The sequence below is a fragment of the Physcomitrium patens genome, chromosome 3 (genome assembly GCF_059467195.1).
Source record: "Physcomitrium patens ecotype Gransden chromosome 3, ASM5946719v1, whole genome shotgun sequence".
NCBI lineage: Eukaryota > Viridiplantae > Streptophyta > Bryopsida > Funariales > Funariaceae > Physcomitrium > Physcomitrium patens.
Window position 1 is genome coordinate 13,507,141 of NC_143412.1, and position 23,181 is coordinate 13,530,321.

Consider the following 23,181-nt stretch of genomic DNA (forward strand, 5'->3'; position numbering starts at 1 on the left):
CTTCATTAATGATATCTTTGTATATAATAAAATCTTTGAAGAGCATGAATAATACCTATAAGAAGTATTGTGCGAGCTAAAAGATAGTCACTTCTATTGCAAGCAATCAAAATATGAACTTTTTTGGAAGTCAAAAGTCACTTTTTTGAAGCATGTCATGTCTTCTCAAGGTATTCATATAGAGCAAGATAAGGTGAAAGTGGTAGAAGATTGGCCAACCTCCAAAGATGCTTCTAAAGGCTATTCATTTTTAGGCCTTGCTAGATATTATTGCCATTTTGTTTGGTAATTTACACAGATTGCTACCTCATTAACAAACCTATTATAAAAAGGTGTCCCATTTGAATGAAAACTGGAATAGCAAAGAATCTTTGATAGGTTGAAGGAGGTACTTATTACTACTCCAATAATGCAACCATAGGATCCCAACGTTCTTTGTACGCTTGATATTGATGCTTCTGACTTTGCTATTAGAGAGGTCCTTCAATAAGACTTTAGTAGAGATCTTTAACATATGGCATATGAATCACGCAAGCTCAGAAGGACAAAGTGTAATTACTCTAACATGATCGAGAGCAATTAGCAATTGTATATGCGACAAAGGTGTGGCAATATTTTTTATTGAGGAGGCTAATGGTTGTTCAGATTGACCATGAATCTTTGCTACACAATTTGTATTTCAAAAATATAAAATCACTACATCATTGAAAAGAACAGTTGTAGCTTTTTAATAGTCAGCTTGAATACAAGAAAAGGCGACAACATATTGTGCCAGATAGCCTATTACAGAGACCAAACTTGGAAGACAAATCAAGAGATAAGACTGAAGTTGCTACCATTATTAGTGTCATTTTAAATCTAATTAAAGAAGTAGAATAGAAAGAAGCTATGCATTAAGATGCTTATTTCAAGATGGTTAGCAATCGGCTAAAGCTGAAGAATATATAGTATCAAGATTATAGTCTTAGTAATGGCTTGCTCTATTTTAAGAAGCAAATTTATGTACCCAACAATACTATATTTCAAAAGCATATACTTTAAGAGGGACATGACATTCTAGTATCTGGACATCTAAGGTAAGAAAAGACTTTAGAACGGACCTCAAGGATATGGATTTTGGTAGGTTTGGATTATGATGTTCAAGCTTTTGTATACTCTTGCAAGTCATGTCAATGTAATAAAGCATATAACACAGCATCTTCTAGATTTTTATAGCCAATTTTGCTATGTACAATACATTGAAAGCAAGTGACTGTGGATCTCATTACATTGTCGTATTGTAACGTGATTATTTAATAAAAATATAATTAAAAATAATTTTTTAATTAATATTCTATTATATTAGTTCAACAAGAATTCAAAATATTTATGACAAGGCTTTTATGAAAGTCTCTTAGCCTATTTTCTTGTCTTAATATCAAGTAGATAAAAGTTAGTTAGTATTTTTACCGTTTACGATATAGAAACTCTTTTACTATCTTAAAAAGGCCATAAATTGATAAAATCAGGGTAGAAGAGATAAATGGTTGGTATAGTTGATAGTAGGATCAAGTTGAGGGTAAGATTGGACTAAAAAATCCTTAGGATATGTTAGATTGATACCCGGAGGTTGACTATTTGTGAGACAGGGTCAAAATCAGACCTTTGGTTACTAAAATGACCACCTAGGACAAATTAGGGATTCATTTGAAGATTGAAGATTAGGATTTGAGAGCTAGCTTGAAACTCTTTTGAAAGACATAAGGATTTTTTTGGTAGGATTTTTGAAGATTTAACAATTGTTATTCAAAATCAAGGTTTATATTGGTAATTTGGATTTTATATAATATAATTAGGACTAGTAATTTTGGCTAGTTTGTGCAATTAGTGTAACATCTATGGTTAAAAATTTAATATTATTTGGATTATTAAATGTGCTATGTTTATACAAAATTTTGTAGTAATCTAACGGTATAGTTTAGAGATATCTAGGTTTTAGCACAAGAAGGTTTTGAAAGTTGGCAGTTTGGGGTTGGATAGGATTTTTGTGATATCTAGAGATCTACTAGTTGGATCAATATGAAATTTGGCATGGTATTGAAGGACTTGAAGATCAAGTTGTATACCAATTTTGAGTCAAAGTTAATAGTTGAACAAGAAAAAAACACTGCTGGGATTTTTGCTTCACTTTTCAAGTTGGTGGCTAAGTCACATCTGTGCAATTTTTGAAGGTTTTCTCACAATCTATAAGTTGGATTGGATTGAAAATTCTTGAGCATATAGGAGACTTATATTGACATTTGCATGTAAAAGTTTACATCAAAATGATGGTCAGATTAGAAGTTATAACTTGTTAAAGCTCACTTATTAGGATTGGTACTTATAAGAAAAATCTAAATTGCTTAAATATGAAAGTAATAAGGTAATTAAGGTTTATGTGTGTATGAAGCTACTAAAAAGAGTGTTTTTTAATACTTTTGAATTAGAATTTGGATTATATTCTTCTCATATATGTAAAATCTATTAAGATTTTTTGGATATTTGTGAAACACAACCTCATCTCCCATAGCTAGGTGCCCAGTGCATTCTCAAGCAAGATAACATGTAATATGATAACATGTTTGCCGCAAATGCCTCATAATCATATCATAGTTGCCGTCTTTGTAGTTCGACTCTTGAAGCAACTTTACTTGGCCACAGTATGCTCGGATATTGATGCTCTAGTACTTGCACAAATCTTCTTTGATACCATCTTTTGTCACCATGGATTACCTTCTGTCATCATTTGAAATTGGGATCCATACTTCACGAGAAATTTTTGGCAAGCCTTTTTTAAGCTATTGGGCATATAACTTGTCATATCTACAATCTTCTATCTTCAAATAGATAGATAAATAAAGTGTGCAAATTGGACCTTGGAAGAAATGTTGTGGGCATTTATGGTAGTTCATCATAATGATTGGAATGAATATTTGATACCCTTAGAGTTTACTTACAATGATAGCATTCAAGCAAGTATCAATCATTCACCATTTTTTCTTAACACAGATTAATATCTGATTTATACCAATAATTTTTCAACGTCACATTGACACCAACAACTCAACAATGGAGGAATTTATACAATGGATTACAATGACCTTACAAGAATCATAGTACTACCTTCTTATCACATAGAATCGAGTGAAGCAGTATGCAGATAACCATCCATAACACAAGACCTTCTGAGAAGATGATCAAGTATTACTCTCTAATGCTAACTTGCTATTTGCTACATCGACCTTAATTCGTGAACTAGTACCTTAGTGGCTTGGGCCTTTTTGTATTTTTGCAAATATTTTTGATGTTGTAAATTACCTCAAGCTTCCGCCACATATTTGGATCAATCATGTCTTCCATATTTTGCAACTAAAGGGATTTCATATGAAGCCAAAGCACTTTTCGGATCGATAGCAACTATGACCACCATTAGTTGTAGTTAATGACCAACAAGATTATGAAGTGGATAACATTTTTGAGCATTGCTATCTTTGTTGTGGCACTAGACATCCTCAATTTCAATACAAAGTTTTTTGGAATGGTTATTCTATCTATGATGCAATGTGAGAACTTGTACAAAACCTCACCCATTGCTAAGAGACAATTTAGAAATACCATTGGAAGAAAAATGATGACATTTTTCATTAATAGAGAAGGATTAATTGCAACATGATATAAATAAGATAGTTTTATTATTGACACATAGGGATAGATAGTTAGAACCAAGTTTGAAAAGTTATGGAAGTTTTTAGAATTGAGGTAAGGTTAATGGACCATATAGGGCCTACCATGGAACCTTCTAGAAAAGTCTTAGGACAGTTATCATAGCGAGGCCTACCATAAAATCTTCTAGAAGCAGTTTAAGATGGTTATTTAAATGATGTCTATCATCTAAGAACATTTTAGAAAGTCCAGCATTGTAGAACAAAGTATAAGTAGGAATGGCTAGGGTCTTTTGGGGCATCTAATTAGATATGGCTTCAAACCTCTTTTCTTAATACAATTGGATTTTATATCTTCCTGTTTTATTTAATTTTATTCTAATTTTGGTTACTTAGTTTTATCTTTTGTGTTCCATTTTGCTTAATTCTGTTCAATTTTGTTCTCGTTGAGTTTTTCCTACCTTGTCATGTGGTTTTATGTTGCTTTAGATTAGAAAGGTCTTAAATACTTAAAATAGACTAGTCTTATTTCAAGCAAACTTGATGTACAAGGTCATTTACTTTATGACAAAAATCCCCTTCAAAATAGAATTCATTATCTTAATCTATTTTATAATAAAGTCAAATCTTTTATCATCTATTTTGGATAAAAATATTTCTTGTAATAGGCCAACTTGTTTCTCTAAATGTACCAAACACAAAGCAAAACCATAGATATAAAAAAAACATTTCAATGGCATTTATTAGTATCAAGTCTCTATTAACACTAATGCTAATGGATTGCAATGCTATATATAATTGAATAAGTTGAATTAATGCCTACTACAAAAATAATTGAGTTTCTTTTTAGAAAAATACAACTAGAATTGTAAGAGATGTATTGAAACTTATGACATTCTAAACATGTATTATGGACATTCTAAATTTGTTTATTTTTTTATGCAATCTATAACTATATTGTATACATATATTTTTTTTACAAGTTGTATCATTAAAGATGGATCAAAATTAAATAATTAATTTTTTTTGTCCTATTGTATTTATATGCATAGTAGTATGCAACATTACTAAGGTTTTCTATTAAAATAAAAATAGACAAACAACTATGAAGATCAATCTAATAAAGATGTTGTACTCATTGTAGTTAGTATGCATAGCCAAATAACTTGTAGGAACTCCTTGTTATAATATAGTGACAAAATTCTTTGAAGCTACCTTACATGAAACACTTGAGTAGTTAATCCATTTTATGGAAGTTGGAGGTGATGAGCAATGGAATGTCCAAGCATCAATACAAAAAGGCCATAATTATGACTTCCATTTTATACCGATAAGTGCCATTGTTTGTCAATGAGCAACTTTTCATCCATATGGTTGAGTTATGATGATAAAATAAGTTAGCATCAAGGCCACTATAAGTGCAACCTTTGTTATATTGAAAGACAATGCAACTCTTATCTAAGCAGCATCAACAAATAAAATAACACTAGGCATGCATGAATCTATTTAAGCCTCTTTTCATATCTTCAAACATATCAAATGATTCCTTTAGTGGATGATCCATATTGAGTGGATTTTTTATTTTGAAATAGAACAATTCCAAAGTCACCAATATTCCATCTTCCATCTCTAGATAGTAGGTAGCATAGTTAAAGCACAATAAGTGAGAAGATGGTTGCATAAATTTAATGCCACAATGAAATAGATAATATAAACATTTTAAACACATAGTATTGTATTGTTACCATTTATTGGAATTATCCATTTTGAAGTTCTTTGAAAAGTCATGTCTCCATGATTATATTATTTCTATACATCTAATAACCATGATTGTTTCAATCAATCTTCTAATAATGGAAATAATAAAAAATACATCTTGATAATTTATTTTCTAATTTTTGATTTGTATGTGCATTAGTATAATCTAGTAATAATCTATTTTTTTGTTTATATTTTAATATTCTTATATATATATATATCATAATAAATAGTAAATTAGTATTTATTTAGATATTTTTTAATAAACTATAAATTTCCAAATGAAGTATAGACATGCACTAGTTTACCATTTAAATGAATTGTATAGATTATAAATGATAGAATATAATCTTGAACAAGAAAATTAAATCAAGATTATGTTTACAAATATTAAAAATCAATGGAGATGCAAAACATATATAAAATACCTATAATTTTATAATTATTTTATAGACATATTGATTGGAACTATCCAATGTGACTTATCAGTGGATTTATTTATTTATGTTGAGCAGACTAGAAGAAGGAAATATCAAGGATAGACGGAGAAGAAATCGCACTTTAAAATAGACAATGAAAAAGCACAAAGTGTTCATATTTAGCTTGTAGTACTGATTATTATTGGGTGACACCTCAATAACCAGTACTATATATTCGGAAGTGTGCTTTAGGGTGGACCGACCAAGAGAACGAAGCCTGGGGGGTGGGGGGACTGCTCAGGGCTGATGTGGCGAATGGTGGGGGTGAGTGTGCAGTTAGGGCCAGCGTGGCACCACGAGGGACGGGCGGGGAGGGACCGGGACGGGCCGGGGAGGAGGGACGGTCAACCAGGGGATCAAGGAGGGGGGGAAGGGTGGGGGAGTGGGGCAATGGAGCAGTAGTGCCACCTCTGACTTTTCCCCCCTTGTATCCCATCTAGCAGCGGCCCCTTTCACACGGACCACTACTCTTCCGTCGTATCGCCCCCCCCCCCCTAGATTCTTTTTCTTCGTTTTTCGCTCTTCCCCTTTTTCTTCGTTCTTCTTCTATTTCGCCTGCTTCTAGGGTTTTACCTCCACTTTACTCCACTCCCCTCCCTCAACCCCATTCCTCGAGTACTCTTCGGTCTTGTGCTTCCAATTTCTCTTCACCGCCATGGCACTATTGCTCAATGTTAGCATACTTCCTTGGTTGGATATGACCGCGGCTACGGCTACGGCGATTGTTTGTAGCCCCTGATTGTCAAAGTCTTCGTCATTCTTTGCTGTTGTTTTTTTTTTTTTTTTTTTGTTTTTTTGTGTGAGGTGCTAGGGGACATTTTTTGTTTGCGTCTTTGCGGGCGGGGTGAGCTATGGATCACTGGGACGGAAGCGGAGGAGAAAAGGAGGATGACCTCGCGAGAATGAAAGGGGAGAATAGCCCTTTGCCGGAGGAGGATGACAATGCCACTCCCACGGGATCCCCTTCGCCAGCGCTGTCGCCGTCGCCATTGGCAGTAGTTCATTCACCTGGAGTTCCTGGGGCAGGTGCTGCAGCTGCGGTGTCAGTAGGTCTTGGAGGAGCAGACGCTGTTCCGATGGACGAAGTCCACCCTGCGTCCGTGGCGCCGAACGGTGGAGCTTCGTTTATGTCGAATAATGTAAGTTTGTGTTCGCTGGTTTTCTCGGTTCTTCGCAATTGGACTGCATGATTTTGACTTTTATTGGTTTTGTTGGCTTTTAAAATTTTTAGAAGTCGTAAAATTTTGTTATCAGTCTTATTTTTCTTGGGCGAATTTTGCTCATGTTTGAACTTCGGATTAGCCTAATCTCGAGTCGAGGTGAAGGTCGGCAAGCTGATGAGCTCGTTTTGATTTTTAGAGTTTACTTTCCTCTTTGCTTCATCAGGAACGGCGCGCTCGGGCGGCCATTTTGATAAACCCGCACGATGTAGATGCTTGGAATGGGCTTTGTAACGAGGCTCAGGTAAGAGATCATTACTTCCTCCGGCAACGGGTGTAATGAAAATTTGGTGAAACACAGGTATAATTGGAACAAGTCGAATGGAGTTTAATTGTTCTCCTGCAAAGTTTATGATTCAAAAGTATCATCGTTTACGTTTTTGATGAGTTTGCGCCTTGAGGACCCCTCGTTTATTTGTTGCATACCAGCTCGTGGCCGTGATAGTTTGTTGGATCATATTATTGAGCAGATGAAGCCGATTGGAGATGCTGTTCCAATTTACGAGGAGTTGGTTTCCACGTTTCCAACATCGGTACCATTTTCGAACTTTGCCTTACTCTTGTTGTGTCCTTTAAAAAGAAAAAAAAGAGTGCAGTTTCTTCTTAGATTAGAGACGAATATTAAGCACTGATATCTGGGAGAATCGAAAGCGTAGTTTTGATGTGCTTCAATACTCTAGTTTTCGCCTGCTTAAAAAGCACTTTTTGGCTCTGTTCCGAGAAGGGTGTTTCGATTAAACAATAATTAGAACGCGGGGTTTGTGAGCAGGCAAAGTTTTGGAAAGTTTATGTGGAGGCTCAACTAACAGCAAACGATGACGATGCTGTGAAGCAAATATTTAGTCGATGCCTGCTTCAGTGCCTGCATGTGGACCTTTGGTTCGTTTCACATATTTTTTCTCCCCTTCCTTGACCCTCTGGTTCTAAGTATCTGTAAGAGACATCCACTGCAGCCCGAAGCTTCTAATTTTGCATTATAAGAGCAGTGTGTCGTTTGAAGGAACTTCTGGCATTTCCATAGCTGTAGTCTTTATCATTTATGAGAATTCGCTTTTTAAAAATGTTAGCGACATTCTTGTCACGTATCTGTTGAGACGGATTTGTGAGCCGTTTGATCCTTGGTAATTATCTGTACAAGCTCGTTTAAAAAAAATTTGGTAATCAGCTTAGGAAAGAGATTCCAATAAAATAACGTTCCGTGGAGCATTTTCTAAGCATGCTAATATGGGAATTCAATCTTAGTAAGTCATTAATGTGATGGTGGTCCAGGAGAGCATATCTTCGATACATGCGCAAAGTGAATGAAAATAGAGGTTCTGAAGGGCGCGAAGAGATGAAAAAAGCGTTTGAATTCATGCTCGGGCATATTGGTACGTTATTTGTATTTGAGATGTTGTAGTTTTCTGTATTATTAGCTTTGAAATAGTTCATCTCTGGGGTTGTTGTGTGGACCATTCTGATGAAAATATGCATGGATCTGGAACAGGTTTTGATATTAATGCAGGTCCGGTTTGGCTTGAGTACATTTCTTATTTGAAAGCTGCTCCAGTAAGTTCTCAATAGTACATGTTGTGTGAATGTGTTGTTGAATTTTACTTATCCCTAGGATATGTTTGAGGTTTGGGTATGTGAGCGTGCTGTCGTGTTTTATTCCATGCGGTGAGGGAATTCGGGCTGTCTTACGATTCCAATGTACCGTGTAGTTTAAGACAGGTTAATTAATGTGCAAGTTCCTAGCACAAGTTAACGAGTGTACTAATGCGCAGGTCCTTACAATGCTATTCTTTTTACAGCGTATTTGTTTATTGTTTGCGTTAATCTGATACCAGTCTCGGACGATTGTGATGAGTAGGCAGCGACTCCACAAGAAGAATCCTTTAGGATGACAGCAGTGCGGAAGGCTTATCAGAAGGCTGTCTTGGCTCCTGTTCATCTCGTTGAGCAGATTTGGAAGGAATATGAAAGTTTTGAGAATTCCGTCAGCCGTGCCCTGGTTGGCTGCTTGCCCTTTAATCAGAGTCAGAGTCTAGGAGTAACACAGCCATCGATTGTGATGCACTTCTGGGGTTCAATAAAATTGAAGTTTTTACATGGCCATCCTTTGTCTGGGTTGCACATACTTCAGTATGGGGTACTATGGCTTCAGTATGGTGGTATGGGTATGTCATATTAATCAGATCGCGGTTCGTAATTATTTTTATTTTGAATTGTGAATGATTTCCTCACTATGCCCATTATAGGTGCTAATGTGGTCCAGTCTTAAGCTTGTTCTTGTTGTTCTTGTGTCTTTATGACTTATGGCTGAACGTGCTTCTGCTTAAGCTACCCTATTGCTCAAGTTTTGTGCTTTCTGTGAACAAATTCACGTGTACTTATGTATTGATAGGGGCAAACATAATTTTGCGCCAGTTAATGATTGAAGCTCAAGCAGACTGATTCAGGAGCTTCAATGGTATCGGTTGAGCATGTATCTAAGGGCTGAATCGCACTGTCTATGCAGGCAAAGGGCCTTTTGGCCGAATACCAACCTAAGCATTTCAGTGCCAGGGCTGTTTATAGGGAGCGCAAGAAGTACTGTGATCATATTGAAACAAACATGCTTGCGGTGCCTCCAACGGGCTCGTACAAAGCAAGTTTCGTTACCTGCCACTTAGATTTTGCTTTCGCTCTGGCCACTCTGGTGCCATCAAATGGTGACCTGGATTACTGTATGTATGTGTGAATTGTCCCTTGAGTTCTTGATCCGCAACCTTGTGATCAATGATGATGTATTTGGTTGTCGGGGATGATGGCTTGGTTTCTAGGATTGATGTTGCGTAAGGGTGATCACACTGAACATCTGGGCCGAATTTGCAGCAGTTCTCTTCACTGTTCAATTGGGGCTCGTTTATTTTTTTAGTGTTTCTATCTGCCTAAAACTTTGTCTTATGCAGGGCTTTATGCTGCCATCTGCTTGCATTATGTTCTCAATACTTGAATTCCCCATTATGAATTGAGGCTGTGAATTGTCCACTTCCAGAACTGGGTCAATGTGCAATGTTGTTTGTTTACGTTGTAAATGTAGTTTTTTCAAGACCAGCCGACTCTTGGTTCCCTTCAAAATTGTGCTGAATTCGGTTACTTGCATTGGCACTCACTGTTTGTAGCACACTGTTGTATTTATTGACGAAGTGTTATGAATATTGTCCTGGTGTAGAGTCTGACCTAGTTCTTAGCGTTCATGTATTCAGGAAGAACAGCAGTGCATAGCTTGGAAGCAGTTGTTGAAATTTGAGAAGTAAGATACTTTTGGCTTGTGGACCAATATTTGCTTGGTCTGATGCAGAAAGAATCGTTGTAGATGTGTAGTTGAAGCAGAGAAATAGGCGTTCATAAATGTTGATTCATCTTAGTATCTGCTTTTTGTTTTTGAAGAGAGTATCTGATTTCATTTTGGATTCATATCGATGTGCCCTTTTATGTTCTTTATCTAGAAAAGACATTGTTCAAGCCTGTTTGTCGTGTTGCTTTACAACTAGTTTTGGCTTAGAGTCCCCCCTAAATCGTATCAGCTGCGAGTGGAAGTGATCAGTCTTATTGAATGTTGAAGGGCTGAATTCTGGCAGGGGGAACCCACAGCGATTAGACCCAGTGGGTTTGACCAAGCATGTAGCTTTCACATATGAACAGGTAATCAGGCTGAATCCATGCATTGTGTTGAAAATGCTTCATAGACATCACCACTGATATCTTGTCGAACAAGTTGATTGACAATGGGCATGCTTTGTATATATACCGTTGATAGTCAAGTAAGACATTCGAGTACTTGATGAAATTAACTTATGATGTGTAATTTTGGGTGGTTATGCAGTGCTTGATGTATCTGTATCATTATCCAGACATTTGGTATGACTATGCCACTTGGCATGCTCAAAACGGGTCACCTGATTCTGCTGCTGTTATATTTCAGCGAGCATTGAAAGCTCTACCAGGTTATACTCTTGTTTTCATTTTCTGTTCTCTTCGGGGCTTTGGTTGTGATTTTCTTATTTCAGTAAAATTTTTTAGACTTCGGTTTACGGATTATCCTTGTCACAACTTGACCAGAGTCAATCCGGCAAGCAGGCCTTTTTGAAGAGCATCATTGCCAAAGAGTAAGTCAAGCGTCGTAACTTAATGAGGCTTTTCAAAAGCAGTTGCAATACCAGTTTGGGTCTCATAGTTGCATAACACTAGGAGTCAGATTCTGGAATTTGCCTGAACTGATGTTTGTTGGGATTCCTCGTTTGTGCATGGCAGATACAGCAGTATTGCATTATGCATATGCTGAATTCGAAGAAGCTCGGGGTGCAGTCAAGGTATTTGAGAAACATTGTGAATCGTTCTCTTTGATTCATTGAACACATGATTGGTTTAAGAAGGCAACATGAATCTTGGAATCTTGAAGTTTTGTGTTGGATCCAGGAGCTAATCTTCGCATTTTTCTCGTTTGGCCAGGAAGCCAAGGCAGTGTATGAGACGCTCACTACGAATAGTAAGACAGCCGATGCTTTAGCATACATTCAGGTAAATAGTTTCATTCTCACAAATATATTATGGGTTGGGGGGAGATCTTTAATTGATATCACTATATGGTTCTCAGAACATAATTTTAGTCCATCCTTTTCTGCCGAGATCTCAAATTCCAGTGACTTTTAAATGAAAAAATCAGTAAAGATCTTTGCGTATTTTTAACGCTTTCGAAGTTTTGCAGTTGATGCGCTTTGTGAGGAGAACAGAGGGAATTGAAGCAGCTCGTAAAATCTTCTTGGAAGCCCGGAAGTCCTCTGCTTGTACATATCATGTTTATGTTGCATCTGCCACTATGGAGCTTTGTGTCGATAAAGATCCCAAGGTGCAACTTTGAACATCAATAAAAGTGATTAGTACATGCTTCTGATAAAAGTAAAATTTCTGTATGTCTGTAGTTGTGGTTCTATGTATATTTTGATGTTCTTTATTATTGAACTTTTAAAGACCTTAGTAAAAAATTAATATCTGCCTCTGTATTGCTGATGTATCTCTGAGTTTTCTCAAGGAGGCCATCCTTCTTTGTGATTACTGCTGGTTATTTAATTGTATTCTTGTGACTTCATTTGTTGTAGGTGGCTCGTAACATATTCGAATTAGGGCTGAAGAAGTACATTCATGAGCCTGCCTATGTGCTAGAGTGAGTACAAAATTCACAGGATTCCAATTTTCTGCCATAATTCTTAGTTGAGGATCTGTAAGTTGCTGTGAAATGCTATGCACTTGAGGTATTACTCTTTGTGAAAGGAGGATGAACTGACGCTTCATTCCATGCTTCGTAATCAGATATGCAGATTTTCTTTGTCGTATGAATGACGAACGAAACGTACGGGTGCTCTTTGAGCGCGCTCTTAGTGTACTTCCTGCTGAAGAATCTGCAGAGGTGTGCGCTTCTCTATGTTTGGCATTGTTGATCATTCCAGTGATCAACATCACGTAACTTTTCATTTATTTATATTAAAAAATCATGTAAGTGCTATTCACGATGAAGTGCTACTTCTAAATACTTGAAGATTTACGAGACTATTTTGTTTCAGGTGTGGAATCGGTTTCTTGCTTTTGAACAAACGTATGGAGATCTTGCCAGCACGCTGAAGGTATGCTATCGAACAAACTCGCTGCCATGTAATATGTGCATAATGTCTCCTCGATAAAAATGTGAAGTATTTCATGATTTCTATTGTTTCAACAATGTCTCTGTACCAACAATCGTTCTTGACATTGTTCGTTCGTGCTGACCGCGTGCTTTGTTTTTGCCCCCTATTACAACACCTACTTCCAAATTGTCATGATGGATTGGTAGGTCGATTCTATGATTTGGAGTCAATGAATTGGGAATCTCGTTGTTTATCTTGTGGATCGTTACCAGGTTGAGCAGCGGCGGAAGGAAGCACTTTCTCAAGCAGGGGACGATGGTGCACTCGTTGCTGAACCTTCGCTGCAGCGGCTCATCATCAGATACCGTTTCCTGGACCTATGGCCATGTTCACCCTTTGATCTTGATCACATGTCTCGTCAACAGGTATACTTAGGGTAGATTTTCTGAGCAAATGGCGTAAATGTTTTCATGAACATTTTCTTATGATGGTACTGTGGGGTGACAACTTTCCGTGTCTTCTTAATGTGGTTCCAGTATCTTCTAATTTGGATAAATGCCTTCAAATGTATTACATTTTTCCAGTTTATACATGTTAAAGTATTAATATATTGCTTATGGCGATCCCATTTTTTACTTCATCTTCTCTGCAGATGGCCGTCCAAAAGTTATCGTCAAGAATAGAAAAGGTTAGCTCACATGGTCCAAGTGAAAGGCAAGCTAACCGAGATTCTGGTCCACTAGGTGAAACTTACTTTTCTCTTCCTTTATTAGAGCTGACCTTGGAAACTGTCTTTCATAGTAACTAACCATGTAGATTCAGGCCTTCATAAATGAGTTTCTCTTCGTAATTCGTCAGCGATCTTTTTCGTAGTGTTGTTTTTTTTTTTTTTTTTTTTTTTTTTAGTACCTTTTTTTTAATGCATTTGTGTACCTGAAGCAGCTGAAAAGAATTCATCAGTCGGAGCAGTCGGAAACACAGGTTCTAATATCAACATTGTTCGACCTGACGTGACGGCCATGATGGTCTATGATCCTCGGCAAGGATTTGGTAATGCCTCTTTCCTGCTCACTACTGGTTTTGTCCCTGTTATTTGCTTTTAAGATCAGACATTAAAGGACCAGCTCTGCTAATGACAGGATTTGTTTATTGATTTTCAGGAGTTATCACCCAAGGACAAGCAGTAGGACCAATGCAACCTATTGCAAGGATTGGTGCGACAGGCATGCAGTATGGACCCCCAATATTACATCCACCTGCACCACAGCTTGTACCAGGTGAATCTTCTTCATATCATGTCCATGTTTGTTGTAAGCAATTGCATTTTTCTTTGTGTTCTTCCGTTTTCCCAAATTTGGCTACATGAATTTGTTTTGGGATCGAAAATGCGACAGGAGGCGATGGATTCGGGCGTACTAGTCATTCTTGAAACTCTTCCCACACACCCATGTGTCTTGTGTTCGACACTTCTGCTAAAGAATGTTCACTTTGGAAGTGGCAGGTGCAGTTCCAATGTTGCCCAGTGGAGGTATGTCAGCTATACCCATGCAACCAATGCATCCACCTCCGCCTGCCGGGCCTCGACCACCTCCGTTGCCTCCAGGACGCCCTCCTGCCGAAGGTGCTGGGAGTACGAAGTCTATTGAAGATGTTGTGAAATATCTACCTCCCTCTCTTGGCTCTTTCCTTAGTCGTCTTCCACGAGCAGTTAATGGTAAGGATCTCAACTAACACTGCATTTTTGGAGGGTGTCTACATTGTCCAGGAGTAATCGTTCGAATCGATTGTTCTTCACTTACATTTGTTGTTTATGTTTATCTTAATTGCAGTTGTTGAATCTGCTTGTTAGCCTCAACTTCGTAAACTAGAGTTTCGGGTTGAATAGCAAGAACATAATAATGTCAGTTGGTAGTGTCGTATATCTGCGTAAGGTTATTATTTTGTGTATGGGGTACTCAACTTCATTTTACTTAACTTTCATCGTGTCACAGGACCTTATCCTGAACCAGACACAGTCATAGCGTATCTGTTACAAACTGATCTTCAAGCAATGATGCAAGAAGAGGGCCTCACATTACCGACTAGCGGAGTGACCGCAAGCCCTGCTGGTGGCGACCAGAATGCATACAATCAAAGCCAGGAAAGAACCATTTCTAAAAGTAGGACCAATTATAGTAGTCAATCCGCTTCCGAAGGGAGGAATGCAACTGGTTCAAATGCTCGACAGTCGCGACTTCCGCCAAAAAGAAAAGATCCTGAACGTAAGCTCCTGTACAATGAACAACATGCTTTTTTGACTTTGAATGCAGGAATAAGTTTGAATTCGAACAGGCGCTTTTTATTGACTTGCCAGCATGATAATCAGAAGTCTTTGGAAGGTTTTAGGGATTAACAATCTGTGTATTTCTTGCTCTTGTATTTATGTATTTAGGAGGTGAAGATGATGAAGAGACACCTGGGCCACAAAGTCGACCACCTCCCCGAGATGTTTTCAGGTTGCGGCAGCTACAGCGTGCTCGAGGTGGCACCTCGTCAATGCAGTCGGGATCCACCTCAGGCAACAGCGGAGCTTTTAGTGGGGATGTTTCAGGTAGCTCTGAGTAGCAATTCTCAGGAATTGATATATAAAAGAAATTCCTATTCTTTATGATTTCACTATCAAAGTGATTTGTAACATCTTTGGTGTAACCGTGTTATATATCCGTTCTTTCATTGAAGTAATGTTTAGTTTAGTTTAGTTTAGGTGCCCATCTGCTTGCTTCTTGTTTTTATCTAGGAAAGAGATGAAGCGTTCGATTGTGCTAGTTTTGTTTTTCCTGCAATAGCACATCTGCAACTTTAACTATTGTGTGTTTTTATGGCTTGGAAGGGCATTATCGTTAGGAAATTTGCTTTTCATGTCTTGCACAACAGATTCGTAATTTGTCTACAAAAGTTAAGAGAATGTAGGACCTGTCTCTTGATTCCAACTAGCAAATTGAGATCCCTTACCAATATTACAGTTTAATATTACACCTTCAATTTGTATTATTATTTTTATCTTGTCAAAGAAATATGATTTATTTTTTTTTATTTTGGTATTGCCTTTCACCACCTTTAGATTTCATTGCAATTCAATAGCAGAAGATTTTGTTTAAATAGGTAATTTTTTTTCAAAAATGAAATTAAAATACAAAATTATTATTTAACATCAGTGTTTTTATAAAAATAAAACACTTATACATTATTGTTAATTTTTTAAAAAGTCAAATCCTTTGATACAAGTGTTAAATTTAGGGGCTTCAATGATTCTCCATATATATGGACCTAAGTTTGTATTCAAAATCAATGTTTTCAAATAAAAACAATTGATAGTTGTTACTTGTCCAAGATAACCACACAAGCTTGTAATGGTATTATCTGTCTTAAGAGCTTGTACTTGCCCTAATAGCACAATGCTAGAAGAGTAGTAAGTGAAAAGATAAGGTGCTATTATAAGGCTGCTAAAATTAATATACACAATAAGGTATATGAATATTTAAGGGTCAAGAAAAGCACAACAATTCAATCAAGAATTAGAACAATACTTAATGGATTCTAAGCAATAGGACTATGAGTTAGATAGTATTAGATCGAAGATTGTGTGATTTTGACTAAGTAGTAAATGGGACCTTTGCTTCTTTTCTAATCATCATATATATTATATCTAGTTTTACATGGTCTTATTGTATACTTGTTGGTAATCTCAAAAGCTCCAATAATATTTAGCGACCATACTATGGAACATTGTATAACAAAACCTGGATAAGATTTGGTAGATCTACAAGGAAAATGAGCAAACAAACCAAAGTAGGAGGAGATATAGCAAGATCTCCTCATAGTCGACCTTAGTCCAACAAATAAAATGGAAGAGTGGCCGGAGACTTATAGAATTGGTTACAACTATATACCATGATAATGGAAGATTACATAAAAAACAACTTTACAAGAAATGTCACATTATAAAGAATTTGCACAAGTAGTCATGAGTTCACAATTTGAGTCTTAGGCACCTCAAACATGGCAATCAAATTAACAGATAGAAGAAGGCCATGGCTAGATTCCATGAGAAAGTCTACTTGCAAGCTTCATTTAAACCTTGGTGGTTATAGTCAATTTAAGAAAATCCACCCTTAAGTATCTCATTTACAATTGCACAAGTGACTCCAATAAATATATCAAAGCATACTTAATTATAGCAAAGATTAATGGTATTCTACTACTACTAATATTAAAACAAACATTTGGAATAATATTATAAGAAATAGATATTATATGATTTTTATCATTTATTCATAGGCATCTCAAGGCTATTTAAAAAGAATTTAAATTAAGCTTTGTAAAAAGATTCAAGCACATGAAAACCAATGATGACATTATATTAGAGTTGTCAAAAATTAAGCAAGCTAGTCACAAAATAATAAAAGATTATCTACATCAATTTGTTGATCTTGTGGAAAAACTCAATACTATTTTCACTTATTCTATTTAGACCTTGTGGCTAAAAGAAGGCTTACTACCTATTATCAAGCAAAGCATGATGTATATGCAACCCAAAAGTATGAAAAAACAATCAAGGCCATTCTTGAGTTTGGACACACATTATCATTTTCATGAGAATCTAAACAAAATAATCCATATAGAATATTAGCAACATATAAACAATTTCAAAAGATGCATTCAAGGGAGTATTGGTAGGATCCTTCAAATGCAAATAATCGTCAAAGTAATATTCAAGGAAAGTCAATTATTGCAACTATAGAATTGGAGGAAGAAATTGAATGTACGATGTTCCATCTACAATACAATAAAAGACCTAACAATCAACCAATATAGACAAGCCTATGTTTTGAATGTGAGAGAAATTACCAAATCAACAACTTCAATTATATACGACAACTATGGACAAAGTTTCAAAATGAATAGAATTTGCATCAAGGTGGGATAACCATTACAAATATCAAAGAGTCGCTCTTATTAATGATATGAACAATAGAAGTTAAGTATGCAATGGTAAGTATTTGAGCTAATCAATATCAGCTCAAAATACCTATAAAAATAGAACAAGAATCTTATTTCTTATATACTACATAGTATTAAAAATTGCTTGAAAAAATTTGTAAATAAATACAACAAGAGCTATGTGCGGACAAGGCCACAAAATCAATTCACTCCAATGTTAAAGAAATTTCATTTGATAACATATTCAACAAAATTGCAATTATAATTTTGTTTATTTAGTTATTCAAATTGAATCCCAAGATATTGACATATCTAAAATACAAGGCATATCTTAAATCATTATTGCAAGTAGTTGTAGACTTAAAAGCCGCAACCATAGATCCCAATGTCGCAAATATCAAAATTTTCATCAAAAAACATCAACTAATGAATGTATTCATGGATAGAAGATCTAGTGCTAATATCATGGTAAATCATATCTGCAATTTCTTCAGTCATTCTCAAATCAAAGTAATTTTATTCATACTTTGCATAGCAAACAATGCTCGTATTAAGTCAATTGGGATATTACAGAACATAATCAACACAATCTAAGAGATTTAAGTACCAATTATTTTTTCAATAATTAAGATGCTTGACAAGAATCACTTTCCAATCATTTTGAAAAGATCATAGATGTAAGATATGAATGCACCTTAGGACTAGTTTAATAATAAAATTATTATTCATTGCCAACATCAATATAGTTGTATCTATGTCAATATCTGCGTAACTTAAGAAAAAGCCTCAATAACTTGAAAAATCATGGACAATGACTTAACTATTAGATTGAGCTTCAATCAAGAAGTACAAGATTTGCACTAATGCTCCACTTAGTTATTATTGCAACATGAATCTCACAACTATAACAAACAATAAACAATTAGATATTATAAAAAGATCATTACCCTCTTTCACATATAGAAGAAATCATTAATAAGGTAGTAGGCTATAAGATGTATAACTTCATCGGCTACTTCTTGAGATACTACTAGGTAGCCATAGCACCAAAAGATAAAAATAAAATTGCTTTCTTTACAAAACAAAGACTATTCTAGTTTGAATGAATATTGTTTATTACAAAAAATACACCAATGACATTTAAATTAGTGATGGAATTTTTTTTTAAGCTACACTTCAAGAAATTCTTTCAAATATATCTTAATGATGAAACCATCTACAAACATTAAAAAAAATCTTATCCAATAGCTATAGCAAATCTTTCAAGCCTATCAAAAATATGATATTAAACTCAATGCAGATAAATGCATATGTTTTTTTTTTCTAGATTTGTACTTGGGTATATTAACTACTTTTTGAACAAGTTGTTGAATCCAAAAAAAATCAACTAAATCCAAAACATTCCTAAGCCTCATAATAAAAAAAAAATATAAAATATACTTAAGATTGATAAGCTCAATAAGATCTTTATAAGAAATTTGGCACATATGATCTCTTCTATATTAAAACTCAATAAACCCAAGTATAAGTATATGCTTCATTAGAACTTAGCAGCTACTAAAGTTTTAAAAAAAAAACAAAGGTGCATATTTAAACTATCTAATATTGCTAGCATCCAACTAATAATTTTTTTTTGCATGTATACCAATGCTTCTAAAGTTTCACATCCTTAGAAAATTAAATGTAATTATTAATTCCTCTCAAGAATACTTTGCTATACATTAGACTTAAATATCAACAATTTGTTTCTAGATCTATATCTATGTAGTGCTATTATGGATGTAACATTGCTTACAAATAATTGAATCTATGTTTTGTAAAGATGTTAATTAATACATTTCTTTGTGCTATTTGTGTCAAATAATCAAACTTGGATTCATACAAATAGAATAAGTTCCATTATATTCCATATCTTTACTTGCACCATTTATGCATTGAGGGCAAGACTTCATTGGCTTCATTAAACTACTTATGCAACAACAATTATATATCTATATATATCTATATATATATATATATATATATATATATATATTTAGAGAGAGAAAGAGAGAGAGAGAGAAATTATGTCACTAAATGGTATAAAGTACTTGTATTAAAATTCAATACTGCCTTGATTATTACGAAGATTTTTTATAAAAATGTCATTATCTAGTTTGGATGCCCAATTAAAATAATCTTTGATTATAAGATATATTTTGTAAACAAGATCATCAAAAAATTAATGGACACATTTATAATTATGTATGGCACATCTATGACATAATATTTTTAAGATAATGGACTTGTCCAATCTATTAACAAAATTATTATAAATTTGTTATTTTATTTTATATACAAAAATAAAAAAAATTGGGATGAATATTTATTAGCTCTCTTTTGGATCCATTGCATCACATATGAATTTGTAATAGAATATTCACTGTTCAAATTCATATTTGGTATATAATCCTTACTTCCTATAGAATACATTGTGCCTATATTTGATAAACTTGCATCCTTAAAAGACTTCATTATTAAGATACTTGTAGCTTGCTTGAAGAATCTTGAAAGAATTGAAGAATTGTGCCATCAAGCCATGACCAATATCATACATAGTTAAGAAAAAATATAAGCCATTTATCAAAAGAATTTCAAATCTTGCAAATTCAAGAGAAGCAACAAGGTCATTGGATGTCTTAAAGACCTAAAAATTTATAACTCTAAATTTGATGTACTTTGGTACAAACTATTGTTGTATAATAGCACAATTATATGATGAAAAATAAAAATATGGATGTTATTATAAAATATTCTTATAGAAAGATGTAATAGAAAAACAATAATAATTTATAAAAAGTTAGTAAAAAAATTAGTCTTAATATTGCGTTTTATAGAAGGAACTTCTATTTACTTTGTAAAGGCATAAATGAGCCAAATCAAAATAAATGAGATAAGAAATTAATATAGACATGTTTAAGAAAGAATTAACAATAGGTTAAAGCAAAACTTACCTAAAATTAATAAAACTTGATATTTGGAGAGAATTGGTATTGTATTATGTGAAGTCTTGCTTATGAATGCATCGAGCATCTAGCTATGGAAGGTAAAAGAAAATTGCAACAATAAGTCCTAATAATTCTAATAGAATCATATATAAATTTTAATTAAAGTTTAAAAATTATAATCAAATATTGATGAAGTCCAATTAATTTTTTTAATAAATTATAAAAGAAACATAAAAAAATCCTAAATAAATTTTAATTAAATTCTAAAAAAATCTTAAATAAATTCTAGATAAATCCTAATAAAAATCTAAACAAATCTTAGACCAATCTTAAATAAATCTTAATCAAATTCTAGATAATTTCTAATCAAATTCTAAAAAAATCCTCAATAAATTCTAATTAAATTCTAATTAAATTTTAGAAAAACCATAAAAAAATTCTTTTCAAAACTTAAATAAATTCAAGAAAAATTCTAATAAAATTCTAAAAAAATCCTAAAAAAATCTTTAAAAAATCTTAAAAAAATCTTAATATGATCTTAGACAAGTCCTAAACAAATTATAATAAAATTTCAAATAAATTCTATTCAAATCCTAATCAAATAATAGACAAATTTTAATCAAATTTTAGACAAATCCTAATCAAATTCTAAAAAAATCTTAGACAAATCCTAAATAAATCTTAATCAAATTTTAATCAAATACCAATCAAATCCTAATTAAATTCTCAATAAATTATAATCAAAACTTAAATCCTAAATTATCTTTATTAAATCCTAATAAAACCTTAGATAAACCTTAGACAAATCTTAGATAAATCCTAAGCAATTTGTAGTCAAATTCTAATCATATCCTAATTAAATCTTAATAAATAAATAAATAAAATCTGAAATTCTAATCAAATTTTAGATCTTAAATTAATCCTAATCAATCTTCAATCAAATCCTAAATCTTAAACAAAATTCTTAATAATCCTACAGCAAATTAAAAATTCAATAACAAATGATTAAACTATTGTTTTTAACTCTAAATTTGTATGCCTATTAACAACTAAGTTAACAACAAACATAAAGATATTAAAGAAAATCACATACCAAATAGATGATAAAGCCTAAAATCCACTCAAATATTGACTAACTTCCTTTTTTAATCTTGATGCCAATCTCTCTAAGCCAAAATCTCTTAATTTCATTGTTAAATACCTCTCAAAATTTATATGTATTTTAGAAATTAAGTCTAATACCCATATATATAAATTTTACTTCAATCCAATTAGAATTACTAAAGATCTTAGAATCCTTCACTAACCTTCAAAATCCCATTTTCAAGTCTTCAATCCACTTGAATTTCAGTAACCTTCAATCTAATTATTTGATTATATTCAAATTTATAACATGCAATAAAAAAAGTTTTAATCATAAATCAAAAAATTATCACTTATAGATCTACTACCAAATTCACAAAATTCTTCTAAATATAAATCTTTAATTAATTTCACAAAATTAGATTCATAAAAAACAACAATAACTTTGCAAAGTTTTTACAAAGTTATTACAAATTAGAATTTCTTAAAATTAATACTTAAAGAAATCTTATAAAATCTTTTCCTAAATCCATCTCTTCAATTTATAAAAGAACTCCAAAGCTGCCATAGATATATGGATTTGTCCTTCAAAGTCTAATTTTGATCCAAATTGACAATTAATCCTATTTAGATATCAATTTTTGGTAATTTGAGATACTTTTTGTTTTAACCAACTCATAAATTTTTTTTATATATGCTTGTATTTTTTATTTTTTAATCTATCTTATTTTGCCTTATTTTTGGCTCTACAAAGTAAATAGATTCAATTATTTTAAAGGCAATTTTAACATTAATAGATTTTATTATCTATCTATTTTTTATATTTTTTTTTACTTTATATTTTTACTATATATTTTTAATTTATATATTTATCTATATTTTTTACTATATATTTTATAATTAAATAATTTTCTTCTTCTTTCACCTTATGGCCATGTTACTATACAATATCAGTTGTCAATTTAGGTCAAAATCAAACCTCAAGACACAAAACCACATACTTATATCAATTCAAAGGTTCTTTTGTGAATCAAAGAATGAGATTTGAGAGCAAACTTGAAGAGAGATTTTTAAGTATCGGTTTTATGTCATTTGTAATAATATTGAGATTTTAAGGGATTTTCAAAATTAATGATGTATTTGGTGGATTTAGAATTTGTGAAAGAAAAATAAGTTTATGAATTTCAAGATTTGTTAGTTTTATAGTAAGTTTATAAGTGAAAATTTGATAGTTTTTTTTTATGCTTATTATAAATACATGTGAAAAATTTTATGTCAATCAAGTAATTAGATTCAAGAATATGAAGGTTTTTATAGATAATGGTCTTAAATAATTGAGATTTAAGGTA

At 33.3% G+C, this 23,181-nt stretch overlaps 1 protein-coding gene across 2 annotated transcripts; it reads left to right on the forward strand.

Annotated features, from left to right (window-relative positions):
* Positions 1–6,479: 6,479 nt before the first annotated feature.
* On the forward strand, positions 6,480–15,499 carry LOC112280460 (cleavage stimulation factor subunit 77). 2 transcript variants are annotated; one of them, XM_073532738.2, is made up of 24 exons: positions 6,480–7,056; positions 7,304–7,381; positions 7,608–7,670; positions 7,907–8,016; positions 8,407–8,507; positions 8,624–8,685; positions 8,990–9,130; positions 9,638–9,770; positions 10,372–10,414; positions 10,743–10,806; positions 10,988–11,108; positions 11,416–11,474; positions 11,614–11,682; positions 11,870–12,010; positions 12,261–12,325; positions 12,472–12,568; positions 12,723–12,782; positions 13,055–13,207; positions 13,435–13,525; positions 13,725–13,832; positions 13,943–14,059; positions 14,278–14,496; positions 14,774–15,043; positions 15,214–15,499. In XM_073532738.2, the coding sequence occupies exons 1-24, from the start codon at positions 6,769–6,771 to the stop codon at positions 15,384–15,386; spliced, it is 2,826 nt and encodes a 941-aa protein (XP_073388839.1). In that variant the 5' UTR covers positions 6,480–6,768; the 3' UTR covers positions 15,387–15,499. The 2 variants fall into 2 exon arrangements, with proteins under 2 accessions (XP_073388839.1, XP_073388840.1); XM_073532739.2 differs by having other exon boundaries at positions 14,284–14,496.
* Positions 15,500–23,181: the final 7,682 nt, after the last annotated feature.

What these genes read in the sequence shown, in the direction of transcription:
- LOC112280460 (XM_073532738.2), top strand. Translation starts at nt 6,769, where the DNA reads ATGGATCACTGGGACGGAAGCGGAGGAGAAAAGGAGGATGACCTCGCG. An exon ending in ATTCATGCTCGGGCATATTG is followed by an intron (nt 8,508 to 8,623) that starts GTACGTTATTTG and finishes GATCTGGAACAG; the next exon opens with GTTTTGATATTAATGCAGGT. An exon ending in TAGCTTTCACATATGAACAG is followed by an intron (nt 10,807 to 10,987) that starts GTAATCAGGCTG and finishes GTGGTTATGCAG; the next exon opens with TGCTTGATGTATCTGTATCA.